The sequence below is a fragment of the Buceros rhinoceros genome, unplaced genomic scaffold (genome assembly GCF_000710305.1).
Source record: "Buceros rhinoceros silvestris isolate BGI_N320 unplaced genomic scaffold, ASM71030v1 scaffold7667, whole genome shotgun sequence".
Taxonomy (NCBI): Eukaryota; Metazoa; Chordata; class Aves; order Bucerotiformes; family Bucerotidae; genus Buceros; species Buceros rhinoceros.
This window is the reverse complement of record NW_010421526.1, coordinates 1,077-15,066: the sequence shown is the minus strand read 5'-3', so window position 1 is coordinate 15,066 and position 13,990 is coordinate 1,077. Positions and strand designations below refer to the sequence as shown.

Below are 13,990 nucleotides of genomic sequence, written 5' to 3'. Positions count from 1 at the left end.
CGTGTAGGGCTCCTCTGTAGCAAGCTAACATCTGACTATCAACTACTGCAAGCCAGCTAAATCTGATTGGCCACTAACAGTAGACCAAAATAACAGGGATTCAGATGGAAGAGTCCATACCAGAGGAGGAGGACCAATAGTCCCAGACCTTCTCTTTCCAGACCCCAGGCCTTGCTTTTTGTTCTTTAATCCATCCTCACACAGCCAGGCTGAAGATGGATGTCAATGACACATGCTGGGCGCAGGGAATGGGTGGGCTCTCCCATGACCCTGCAGAACTGCTCTTCCCCCTCCCAGGTTCTTACCTCCTCGCTGTACTTGCCAACGTAGGAGTATATCTCTGAGAGCGCACTCATAGTGTTGAACTCGTTCATATGCATGCGAGACTGCTCAGCCAGGTACGCATTCATGTCCTGGTCACTGATTGCTGGCATTTTGGCGATGTCTGAATAGTACCTGAAAGAGAGAAGCACAGAGGATTCTTGAGGGGAGAGAGTAGTGAGACAAGAGATGAAAGCCACCAACAATAAGTCTAAGACACTTGAAACTCTTGGGTTCTGCTGGGGCATCAGTATCAGCCGGGTATGATGTACCTGGGCACACTCTTATTTTACCTCAAGGGCAGTGACCTTGCCGAAGTGGAAATTACTGGAACACTGTTCCTGTGTGTGGTATTCACTCAATCCTGTTCTGAGACGGTCCCAAAGAGCATCCTGCAAACTTTATCCGTGCCACCAAAGTAGGCAGCACCTATTGATGCTGGATTTCTTTGTCAGGCCTTTGAAGGCTTTGAGCCCTGCCCCCGGTCCCACACAGAAATCCCACTGATCTTGCTGACAATAGGATTTCGCTCCCACAGACGAAAAAAAAATAATCAAACAAACCCTTGCGTGCTTGCTTGCATCATTCACACTAGTACATCTGCACCCACTGCTAACATCATCCACATCCCTCACAGAATTCAGCCTATCCCAGCAGCTCCCCTGCTGCTCAGCATCTCCCTTTCACCCCAAGTTTTAAGTTGGCCTGACATCAGTTCATGGCAAAGGGCTTCAACACTCCTATCCCCACTGTGGAAAATCTGCTTTCCTTACGAGTCAACGCCATTCCCCATGTCTTCCAAAGGACTGGGGCTTTATCCGTAGGGTACGGATCCCGCAGACCCACTGCCCATCAGGCTTCATCAGCAGAGCAATGTCTCTTTAAGGAAGTTGCTATTTCCGATGTCCTTCGTCCCCTGTGTAAGGCAGGTCTTGGAGGACAAGGTTTGTGGAAGGTAATCAGTCACTGTCACTCGCAGCTGTGCTCCGCTGTCAACTGGTTAATTAGGCGCCATCATTTACATTTTTAATTTCTGCAATTTGACATTTTGTGCACAAGGAAAAAAAAAGAAGAAAAAAAAAAAAGCCCATAGCTGCAGCAATCCACAATTTTATAATTAGGAGGCAGAGGGAACGGGGAGCCAAAAGAGCTGACAGGTGTCCTGTAAACAGCGTTGAGACACCTGCTGAGACAGAGGCTGTTTTCCACTGCAGAGAAATTGGACACTGAAGTGCTGTGCGATAAGGATCCTTCAGACAGATGAGTGGGAAAATACTTACTATGACAGAGCATGACAAGCAGCTGCCGAAGTCTCCTATGAAACAGAGCACAGTGCAAGAGCACTGGGAGGAAACCCCTCCGCACCAGGAGGCTCCAGTTTTGCTCACTGCGCTCCCAGCCTGATTTATTGCAATGGGTTGGTCTCAGTTGCTATCCTGGTTTAGCAGGGTGGTGTTGATGTAAGCTTTGGGAGAGAAAGAAATAGGAGGCAGAGGTCCTTCTCCCAGCTCTGTGCATAGTCTTCTAGCCTGGCTGCTTCAAGAGCTAGACTCATCTTAAAAACTCATGCAAACATCACTAATTTTACTGCAATTTCCAGTATACACAACATGACTCTCCCTGGAGTCCCAGCATCTTGTCTTCTGGGCTCAGGACCGGCCAAAAATCCTAGCCTAACTCAGTCCCGTGGTCTAAATAGTGCCCAAGCCCAGTGGTAAGTGATCTGGGCTTGATTTTGCTTTACACTCTGCCTAACCCTCAGTCCTCTAGTGGACCTGAACAGTTGTCAGCAAGTAAAGCAGGCATCTGGAGATCTCATAATGACTTGTCCCGCAGAATTACCTCCAGGAGGAGATGGTGAGCAGGATGAATACATATTTCCAGACCTTTGCCACTCCCAGAAAAACTCAAAGTGGTCTCAGCATCAGCAGCTGGACAAAATCAGACCTGTGCTACACGGGCTTTCTGAGAGAAAGCATCAGGAACCAACGGCATCCATGACAGTGCTATGGCAGGCTCCTCAGAGCCAAAGAACGTTGCTGAGAAACAGGAGCTCTTCTGGCCAAAGAGCAAGGTGTGCCTTGGAACCCGACGAACATTAAGTCCGTATGCAACCGGCACCGTTCATAGACTTGAGAGCGGAAAAAACCCTCCTGCAATGCAGTGGAGTGCATTGATTTATGGTGTCTAAGAAGAGCCCGTGGAGAAGAGCCCAGCTCCTCATGAATATTGCATAGGCACCCTCCCACTGGGTGAAATGAAAAGTGAAGGGGATTACATCACAGCAAAAAAAGAAATGAGGAAAGAAGCCAGTGGAGGAAAGCAAAGGTACTGTGTCGCATTTGCCAGTCTGGCTCTGACAACCAGTCGAAACACTCTTTTTCCTCTTTTTCAGCCAGTCATCAAACGGTGGCAGAATAGTGGGTGCAGAGATAGGGTGCTTCCAAAACACGAAACACAGACACATACGGTTTGTTCCTCCAAGTTTGTCCTGTCTCCCTTTCACGTGGTAGAAATGCTCCCCGGTCCCTTTCCAGTCCTGCAGAGATATTTTCCCAGCAGCATAACGCTCCCATGACTCATCTGAGCAATGAAAACCAGCACACGGTGCTCCCTGGAGCAGAGGACGTGATGCAAGAATCTGTGTTTCAGGGCTTCCAAGAGGCCTCTCCAGCCAGCCAGACTCTCAAGCTGTGATCTCAGTGTTCTGGGTTCACGGGCCATTACCCTCCACCATATCAAAGCATCCTCATCTCCCCTGGCCCCCATTTCCTGGCCATCACACATGTGGGCAGTCATCTCCCATCAGGACTGCGAGCCAAGACACTGTGGAAGTGAGTTTCTCAGGAAAAAAAGAAGAAAAAGAAGGGGGGAAAAGGCTTGTGCCAATAATCAAACCTGGCTGCTAGTGCAGGCAGAAGACATGTAATATCATTCCACCAGAACTCTGCCATGGCCGAATGACTTATTTATACAGAAGTGTTTCTAATGAAGCCATCATTGCTCTAGCTAAAGAAATGATGAATGGGTATATTAAACCATCCTAGCAGGGAGATGACAACATCCCTGCTGAGCCTTTATTTACCTTCGGTTTGAGCCCGTATCCCCAGAGGTACTTAGGGTCTCTCTGCCATTTGCATATCCCTAATGTCTTCAAAACCACTGTGAAGCTGTCGCAAACCCCAGAGGGCCTTGCCTTTTCACTGCTGGCATTTGCAAGGCTGCCTGTGTGCCACTTCCCTTCGCGCCTGCAGCTGACAACTCTCACGCCACAGCTGAACTGTGAGGCAATGCAGGGGGACAGAGATGCTCTTTTACCACACTGCTCCTCTGAGGACCCCTAAGCTGAGGGCCACCATATCCCAACCTGAGACACGGACATGTCATTGACTCACAATTCCACAGCCCCAGCGGCTGCAGTCGCCAGCAGGAGGTTGGGAAACCAAGACTAAGCCAGATTCTCTCTGTACGAGACAGAAAACAACAACACAAAGCAGCAACTCTGGCTTAGCCCGTCTCCAAAGGTTCAAGACAGCGAGTCCAAAGTAGAAGATGGTGACTATTTGGTCAGATGTGTATCACTCACTGGCCTGATGCTGCAAATTTGCTACTTATTCTGTACTCCAGTTTTGGTTATCTCCAGTGGATCCTTTTTGAGCTGTTTCCAGAAGATCTTTAGATGCATATCAAAAGATCCTGCCTTATGTGCTTGAGCTCCCCCTGAATCACAGGAGGAGCCCGAGTTCTTACCTCAAGGCTGTTGATTCTCTGACAGTGGAATGAAATTTGTTCATTAGACTTCAGAAGCAATAAAACCCCTGAGAAATTTGGGTAAATCCATCACTCAGGCACATCAGCAACTCAAGCGGAGGATGTGAGGATTGCTGCTAGACCATAGGATGTGACTTCAGAGGTATCATTAGCACAGCAACTCACCCCAGCCTGGCTTGAAGAGAAAAGCCCATGAGACCATTTCTTGCCTGTGGTACCAACCAGGAAGGCTCCTTAGCAGAACTGTTTCACCAGAATGACTGTGCCTGCTGCCACTCAGAAGCTCATTAACTCATCAAAAGAGAAGAGAAAAGCTGTGTTGCCAGTGCTTCCTCTCCAGTCTGAAATTTTCCAGCACTGCTGTGGTTTAGGCACGGAGCTAATTGCCTTCCAAAAGATCTTTTTGTCATGGTTGTTGTTGTGCCGTCGCTGGGTTGGGACTGCACTCATTAATAATAATTTTAGCATATGAAAAGCTTGTAACGAATCCATGTGCTGCAGACGGCAGACGCAATTACAGCAACAACATAATTAGGGTTATGCAATAGCCGGCTGTATCCATACCACTGGAGGAGGAGGAGATGCATGAAAGGGATATGGGGGACTGCTATTGCAGAGAAGGGCTGGTGGAAAGCTTGGGAACCACCTCACAGACAGCTCTTTATGGGATGAAATGAAGCAATGTGAGGACACGCTGTCAGTTTGCCTGTTGACACGGCGTGGCACTTTTACTTCCCTGGGAGGCATCTGAGCTGCAACATCCGTGTTTGCACTGATTCAGCTACAGACAGCCGCAAGACTTTGTTAGCCCAGACTGATTCTATTTTGGAGAGAGGTTCAAGGCCAGGCTGTTGGACACTGCTTGGACTTTGGCAGTAATAATATGACAGCTAAGCAAAAGGTACTGGCCCCAAAGCTAGCTGAAGACCTGTCAATTCTTCCAGAGATTTGCCTTGAGGAGCTTGAGGGCATGATTCTGTCTGTGTATGCATCCCCTAGCTAGGACGATGATTTTATTTTGCATGTCCATAGCTTTTCCTGCTGCTTTTCATCTCTGAATAAACAGTAGAGGATGGGTGGGCAGCACTGAGTCAATGGCTGAGGAGTGAATTCAGCCATTGAATTCGCTCCTGTGAATTCACAGGTAGTGGATCCAGGAAAGGAAGCCGTCCAGCATCACCTCAGTGCGCAATGTGTGGATCTGAAGCTGTACCCTCTGCCTACAGACATATTTTCATCCTACCTGCTGAAAACTGCGCTATGTAAGACCAGCATCTTGCTGCAATGAGAAAACATCAGGAGGGGTTTTTTTGAGACTGAAAGTGAAGACAAATGAACAGTCTTCAGATACACCAAAAGCTGCAGCAGAGAGGCGGGGAATAAGCTGTACCTCTGCCCCAGGGATGCAATGAGACCATGTGGGCTTTAATTACAGGCCGGGAGATTTTGGCTGGCCATCAGGGAAACCACTCAGATGGGAAGGACAGGTTAGTGCAGGAATGGATTGCCTGAGGAGAGCAGAGGCTTTGCCATTGGAGGCACTTAGGAAAGGGGGTAGATAAGCATGTCAGTAAGGCTTTAGACAGAGCTGATCCTGCCCTGAGGCAGGAGCTGGTCAGGGTGACCTCCCGAGGCCCCTTCCAGCACCGGTTTTTTATTATCTCTACTGACAAGACCCCTCTACCTCGACCCTTGATACACTATATCTTGAGCCTTCTTTCTGGCAAGGAAAGGAGACACAGAAAACTGCCTTTTTTTAGAGTAATGCCAGGATTTGCACCTGTCATTTGATGCTCTCTTTTAAAGCCCTTGGGGTCACCCCGATGTTTCTGTTCAAAACCTCAATGTTAAGGCACATGCAGTTTACAATCTTTATTTCACTCAACTAGTCCAGTTTGTCTTTCTTTCTCAAGCTAACTGCCAAGTGGCCAACAGACATCACTAGCAGTGCACTGAAAGAGCCCGTCTATTAGTAACTGAGTCCTGAAACCACAGGCTGACAGGTTGGGTAGGTTGGATCCTGATGGGTGCAGACTACCTGCATACTCCAAACACACTCCCACAGCGTTTTCTAACAAGCTTACGACCTCAGTGTCTAAAGGGTAAAGCCATGCAAATCATAGATGCTTCAGGAAAAGGAAATAGGATCACCCAGGCCATGGGTACCAACAGCGAGGTCAGGTAGAGTTTGTACACAGATTGATGTAATAAACTGCAGATGTCATCATTCTGAATCCCACAGATCAAGTCTTTAAAACTCTTTCAATCCCGAACCTGGGAAGCCTGATTTGAATGGTCTTCATTGGAAGAGTCTCAAGGTGTTAAGAATACTTGTGATGTCTCCGTTGACTTTCAGCTTTTCTTTGAGGGGCTATTTTTAATGCACCATAAGCAGCCAAAAGGAGACCAAGTCCCTGCTGGGATGAGAAAAAAAGCACCAGTTCCTCTCCTTGCAGCTCTGCAGGTATTTTGGGCACCAGCATGCAATGGAAAAACTCTTTGGCTTCTGCCTTTTGTGCTCTGCCCCTTTTCAGTCTCCCACATCCCTGCCTCCATGCCAGGCTTCGGTAGGGTAACATCATATTGATTGTGATGCAGGCAATTAAATGGTGTTAATGAAGTTCAAACAAGTGTTATCATAAGCTTGGCAGCATGGAGAGAAATGAAAGGTCAGGCACAGCCCTTTGTCATCTTTTCAGTGTGGTGTTGAATGCTAATGAGACAGTCCCAATTAGAACAGGCTCCCTTTTGTATTGCTTGGGGATTGCATCAAATGCTCCCAAGTTCTCCAGATTTCTGGGCTCAAAGGGGACATTTGAAGTAAACTTGAAAAGATGCAGATCTGAAGCTGCTCTAATGTAAATTCAGCAAAGCCTATGGAGTGTTACTAACAGAAGTCAGATGAGAATCTGGTCTACTGCTCCCATTCTTTTCCTCTTTTTTCAGTAGACTCATATAATGATAATTGAAAAGCCTTCACCTTGTTTTAGAACTAGAGCTTCAACAAAAGCCAAATAGCCTGTCCCCATTTCCTGGGTTAATTCTCCTGCCTCAGTCAGGCCTCATCTTCTGTCCCAGGAAACCCAAGCTGGGGCTGCACCTCAATACTTTTTAGCCGTGTGTTTTCTCCGGGAAAGAGCCCTGGACATGTGGTTTCAATGTTGAACCTGGTTTTCTTCAAAAGTCAGGATTTCTTGGTGGGATTGTTTCAGCAGGCAGAGGCCGCCTCTGCTTTTAATAGCGATAAAAAAAGGACTGTCAAAAATCAAAACTCCCAGTCAGCTACTGGGAGTAGGCTACTGGAGAACTGGGACCAGTGGAGGTAGTCTATTGGTCAGACCAGAACCTGTAGCTATTCCCTTCCCAGAGTTCAAGAAGCAGAAAACTGATCTTTGGTTGGAGGAATGTACTTTCACCCATACCTGCTTCTTATGCCAAGGTCACTCTCTGCTTTGAGTTTTTTGAGTCCTAAACGCACACTCCACACTGAGAAACCGGCAGTTGCAAAGGGAAGGTTTGGAGTAACCCAGCTCAGCTACCGCTTCAACAGACCTGTGGAAAGTCAGGAGCCTGTCTTTGCTCCAGAGTGCCTTCAAGTCGGGTTACAACCTACCACTGCCTAATTGCCCTCTTACAGTTTCTTCTTCATCAAAGCAGTTCATTTGATTTCAGGTTCTTCTGATTTGCTCAACTGCTTCTTAAACTTCCCGACTGAAAATCTTTTTATCTTACGATTCTCTCTTTGAAGAAGTCTAGTGGTCTTGAAGGATGCCATCTCCAGCTGATGCTGACTACGGCAATAGCTCCAACCAGTACAGGAAGCTTTGGATTTGGAATAACTCCCTCAAAGTACAGTTGCAGAATGGAGAAAAAGAATTCATTAGCTCAGGGTAGAATTGAAAATATATTTTATCCATCCTTGATATGTTTTTTCTTTGATCTGCCACAGCATCCACGTGCCACTGCCTTGAGTCAGTGGAACAGATACACAAAAATACAAGCAGGGCAGAAGTTCTAACCATATTCCAAAACCTGCAGCGTCCCCTTGGGCTTCAGTTCAAGTTGTCAGACATCAGTGCAGATAACAACCCAGCACACGCTGGGCACAGAAATCCAGTGCTCTTTACTAGCAGCGGGAAGGTTTCTGTACCTCTTTTACAAACCCAGTTGTTTGGGAAAACTTCCAGGGAAATGCAGCACCTGTTGCTGAAGATCTCTGGGCAACAGGAGTTAGCTCCAAAAAGTTGTAAAGTGAAATCAATACCGGAGAAACAAAATGGAAACCACAGTCTTCTGTTTATCCAGGGGGAAAAAAAAAAAAAAAAAAAAGGGGAAATCAATACCGGAGAAACAAAATGGAAACCACAGTCTTCTGTTTATCCAGGGGGAAAAAAAAAAAAAAAAAAAAAAGGTGTTGCATGAGGAAATAGCCACATACATACTTCAGTTTGTCACTCAAACGTACCATCTCCGAAGATAAAAAATCAACTAGGGTCATGTGTTAAACCAAGTGTTTGTCCACAGAAACCAACCACCCACTGCACTCCAGGTTGCTAAAGTGTCACCGGTGAATGACACCTTTGGGTCACTGTTGGTGCAAACTTGATTTCTAAATGAATCTTAAGCACCTCTTTCCCCCTCTCCAAGTCAATCCAGCAATCAACCTCAATACATGCAAAGAAACTTGGACGCAGTACCAGAAGTAGGTCATAATTAAGCAAGGTAGCTTGTAAGAGCCTTACAGGTTGCCTGGAAACAACATTTGCAGAAATCTTTAACCACATCTAAAAATAATTGTCCAGATGAACCAGAGACCAATGGGAGCATTGTTGTAAAAAACGTCACCTCATGCCGATTAGGGGCAGAATTCTTTGATCAGCCGTGCCCTCCTTTCACAGACGAGAGGAAACCATCCCCAGCAAAGGGAATACCGTGGTTTCCAGCACAGTCCGCCCCCAGTGCAGAGGTCTTCTATAACCTGCAAGACACCCTGTCAGTTTTAGACAGAGCCTATGAAGTCATCCAGACAAATTACTGCTTAAAACTGGCTGGCATTGCATGGGAACGGTCTTGGTATTTGCAGAGCACACTAATCATTCTCCAGACCTGCCAATCAGGCCACGCAAGTGTGGCGTACTGGAAAACAAAGCACAGATTGACTTCTGCAAGGCTTCCTCCTGTGGAACGGAGTGTAAGATACGCTATTTGCTTGTCCAGCAGAAAATCTTAGAGGAACTGAAGCCCCTACACACTGCAAGAATAGCTATCTTGGTTGTGTTCCCTGTGGAGTAGCTGTGCCAGCTACGGACTGACCTTCAGTGCAGTAGATTGAACAGTTCAGCTGCAGGTCCTGCAGATGCAGATAAAATGCTTGGAAAGACCCCTGACCTTTCAGAAAATACCTGCAGAGCTTCAGTCACCAGCCTGTCAATCTCATGGTATCTCAAAGCACAGAAGAGCCTCCAAGGAGGGCTACTGGGCTTGAAGTAAGGGGAGATAATTGCACGACTCTTGGGATCTAAGCAGCATGTGGACTGTCACAACAATGCTGGGAACAGCACACCACTTCTGGTCTGCGTAGAAAGACTTAGAGGCACACGTACCTGTTTCACAGGGCTCCAACACATCACCTTCCTTTCCTTCCTCCCTCTATCACTTCTCAACAGTTTCTCCTCAAGAGAAACAGTGATGGCAAACACCTTCAGTTCACAACTCTAATTAAATTTCCATCTCTGCTGCATGGCACATGGGAATGAAAGGCTAACAGGAAGCTTCCTACTTAGGCAATAACCAAAGGAAAAAAGCCCAGACGCAGACACCAAAACTGCTACTGATGATGCCTCCTACCTCCATCCATGAAGCAGGGCCTCCCTGTGTTACTTGCTTATGTCACTCCTATTTCTAGAGCTAAAACTCACCTTTCCACCCAGTTCTTGTAGCTTGGGATGTCCTTGGCGTAGAGAAGCTTGTTGGAGGGTGAGTCTTTGCCCAACCGGTGCTCTGAGGTCGAACAGGAGTCCATGAAAGTCTGAGCCACTACAGAGAGGCAGGCGTCTGTGATGCTGTTCTTGTGGATGTCGAAGACGAACTGCGGGTTCTTGATCATGTTAACCCAGAACCGTAACGGCAGGCTGCAAGGGGGGTGGAAGGGGTGGAAGAGGTGAATCAGTCGGTGCACGGTTCACTGGCTTTGTTGCATGAGTTTATAATGGTAAATGGCAGATGAAGATCAAAGATCATGGTGTGGAGATAAGGATTCTAGGACAAACTTTGATAAACAATAAATTCCTCTCTTACAGCTCTAGAGATGGCCGTGGGGTCACCTCAGGAGTGGCTTTTGTCCCTGTTATCCTTGCAAGCCAGATTTTATCAATCTTAAAGTCAATGCCACCTTATCGAAGTTGCACGTAAATTAACGGGGGTATAACCAAGGTGAAGGAAATGACTCCTAACTTCTCTATGTTAGGTTGCAACATAAAGTTGCTCCTGTTGGCTGCTTCATCAGAGAAGGACAGGTGTCACATCTGCAAAGCAGGGTGAACTTCTGACACCGAGGGACTCGGCTTGTAGCCTTTACAGGAACGCCACAGGAAGAGAGGGGGGTAGAGGTCCCAGGCTGAGACTAGGAGTGTTAATGGCATGCGCTGTGTGCTGTGGAAGCCACACACTGCCACACTCCACAGCTCAAGCCCAATCCCACTCACGATTCCAGCACACTGGGCGTGAGGCTGTCATTACATGACAGGGAAAACACTGTTGCCTCAAGGTAAAAAAAAAAAAAAAAAAAAGGAACAAGGAAACAAGTGTTGCAACCTTAGAAATTTAAATATATCTGCCCTAACCAAGGAAATGATGATTTAATTGCAATTCAAAGCCCTTTTTCCTCCCCCTTCTTCTCACTGAAGAGTTCTATGATTCGTTTGTACGAGATGCCCTGAGGTATCTACCTCCAGCATTTGCCTTTAGCTTTTTGTCAGGGCAAATGCAGTCATATGATCATGGCCTAGAAGCTGAGATGTGTCACTGATCACAGAGTCAAACTCTTGGCTCTATGTCAGGTAGACAATTAGGTCTATCTTCAGAGTCTGCACCTTCCCAAGAGGAGGTTATTCTCCAGCTTAACAAATTCACCCGATGTTCAGGCTATACTCCCCAGTTCCTCAGTTCCTTCCATTTGCTCGTGACCCCCATGTGTTCACAGCACCCTAAAAAAATCATCTCCAGCCCAATACATTTCCAGCACTGGTGTCCAGCTCTGGAGTCCTCTGCATGAGATGGACATGGACCTGTTGGAAAGGGTCCAGAGGAGGGCCGTAAAAATGATCTGAGGGCTGGAACTCCTCTGCTGTGAGGACAGGCTGAGAGAGTCGGGGCTGTTCAGCCTGGAGCAGAGAAGGCTGCGGGGAAACCTTAGTGCGGTATTTAAAGGGGCCTATAATAAGAAAGCTGGGGAGGGACGTTTGAGCAGGGGCTCTTGCAACAGGACAAGGGGTGATGGTTTTAAACTAGAAGAGGGAGATTAAGTCTAGAGAGAAGGAAGACATTTTGTATGCTGAGAGTGGTGAGACCCTGGTCCAGCTCGTCCAGAGAAGTGGGAGAAGCCCCATCCCTGGCAGCATTCCAGGTCAGGTTGGTCTTTGGGGCTCTGAGCCCCCTGCTCTGGGTGCAGATGTCCCTGCTCCCTGCAGGGGGGTTGGACTAGATGACCTTTGAAGATCCCATCCAACCCAAACCATTTCATGAGTCAATGATTCAGGTAACAGCAGGCAGTTTAGCACGTCCTGGTAGAGGGATGACACCACATTTTCCTAAACCGCTGTGTGTTCTCCTGAGCCAGCAAGACACAGAGCAGAGGTACGGAAAGCCCCACACAGGTAAGCCTATCAGCCAAGTTCAGGAGAAAGGGAAGATGCTGGCAATGAGACTTGGTGGAGTTGTGTGGTGGGGGAACATTTTAGGCTGGGCATGGAGGTTTATCTGTTGGGGGATGCGGGGGATGAGTGAACCATGCAGAACTTCTGCGAGTGTTTGGATGGCAAACACAACCACAGCGAGGATGAACAGAGAGTGCATGTACGTGTGTGTAGGGGTGTGGGGAGGGGCCGGGGGGACATTGTCCCTGGTTGGGAATAATGAAGCCCATGATGTGACTTTGAGTTATTTTAATCTGATTGAACAGATTTCTTCATACTGCCCCTTTTCCCACACAGAGGCTCACTCTGCCTTCCCCCTCCTCCGTTAAATAAACCTCCTGCTCATTTAGTCTGAGTGGCTGCAATCAGCCTTAGATTAGTGCCTCAGATAATGTTAATAATATGCTAATGTTTCATTAGTTGAAAGCCTCTTTGGTGCATGGGGTTTCTTTTTTTATGTCAGTGCTCTGTGACGATCTGCCATCAGCATGGCTGGTAAAAGGGAAAAAATGCATGAGCTGGGAGCCCCATGGCTCTCCTCTGCTGTTCCTTTTATAGTCCCTGTATTTGCACAGGAGAAAGGGAGGGAGCGATTCCCCAGGGGACTCTTCCCAACAGGGAGACTCAGCAGAGGGGAGCCACAGAGATCTTCTCCCTCCACCGATCCTGGCTCTTCCCTGCTGTCCCGTGACAGGTATGCAGAGGGGCTGCTGCCTGGCAGCTAGAGCAGGGGGCTGATCTCAGGCTCTGTCACTCACCCTGAAGGAGACTCACATCCAGCTCCAGACCCTTTCAGTGCTTAGTACCATATGAGACGCAATCCTGGTCTCCAGCTGCCAGCCCAGGAGGGTTTACAGTCTCCTGTGGGTGCTGCAGATCCCCTGTGGATGTCTGAGATACCTTAAAATATCTCTGACGGCTCTAGATGCTTACGTGTGGGCAAACAAATGGAGCTCAAGCCTCCCTCTGACTGTAGTGGGAATTCAAACACCCAATATAGGTGGAGACAACGGTACTGAAACCCCTCCCACGCCTCCACAGATACTCCTATGTTGAACACTGCCACAGTTCAGCAGTTCACCATTCTTCTACAGGAGGTCCCTCATAAATATTTCTGTTCCCATGTAACACAGGGCAAACCAGGACCTGTTTGGCCAAAGCACTCCATCCTTGGGATCTTCTGATTTCCCCATCAGCTTGGGAAGATGGAGCCTGGTGCTCTGAACCCCACACCAGGCTCCTCAGCTCCCAAACCACATGTTTCTCTACTCTCCTTCCAGTCCAGGACCTGGTGCTGGGCTGTGCTGAGGTGTCTCACTTACCAATTGCTCTTCCAGGTGTGCCGCACGTGGGGGTCATGGATGTTGTGCTTGTCAGCCTGCTCATCCAGGAAGTCGAACATGTACTTGATAGCCAGGGGAAGCGCACTGCCACGGTGAGCAGTGCTGAAGATGGTCTCAAAGAGGTCATCCACAAATTTCTGGAGAGTGCCCTGTTGCGAGAAGGAAGGAAAGAAGAACATGAGATACCAAGTGGGAAGAGGATGTTGTATTTTGGTACTCCACTGAGAACAGAGTATGTTTATGGATCCAGCCCAGAAAGCGTGACTGAAAAGTGGGACCCGTCTCATACCTGTAAAACACGGCATGAGTTGGAAATGTGACTACAGATGTCTTTAGGCAGGCACATACATCTTCACAATATCCATCACATCTGGTCAGCAGCCAGATGTAGTAGATCAAGGTGCTACCTGTCCTCTCTGCTACTAGCACTTCCTGTCAGGGAGGGTAGCTGAGCTGTGGGGGGATACCTTGCCCCATCTCAGGTACGTGGTGATGAAGAGACCCCGATCTATTTCCACCAAGGTTCCTCTCTTCATCCTATCCTCAACTCCTTTAGTCCACATATGAGACAAAAATTAGCCCTTTTCTATGCTGGCTTTCATCCAGGGCCAATTCTTAAGCTGGGAATGGAAGTCAGATGAC

The 13,990-nt window shown here is 47.8% G+C and overlaps 1 protein-coding gene across 1 annotated transcript in view; it reads right to left on the bottom strand.

Moving 5' to 3' along the window:
• Positions 1-13,569, bottom strand: part of LOC104496555 (plexin-A4-like) — a gene marked incomplete at its 5' end in the record, with an annotated part of 14,183 nt that extends 614 nt beyond the window's left edge. The window contains 4 exon segments of the mRNA XM_010139689.1: positions 306-456; positions 10,011-10,223; positions 13,328-13,498; positions 13,500-13,569. Coding sequence (XP_010137991.1) covers positions 306-456; positions 10,011-10,223; positions 13,328-13,498; positions 13,500-13,569 — 605 coding nt within the window.
• Between the last annotated feature and the right edge of the window lie 421 nt (positions 13,570-13,990).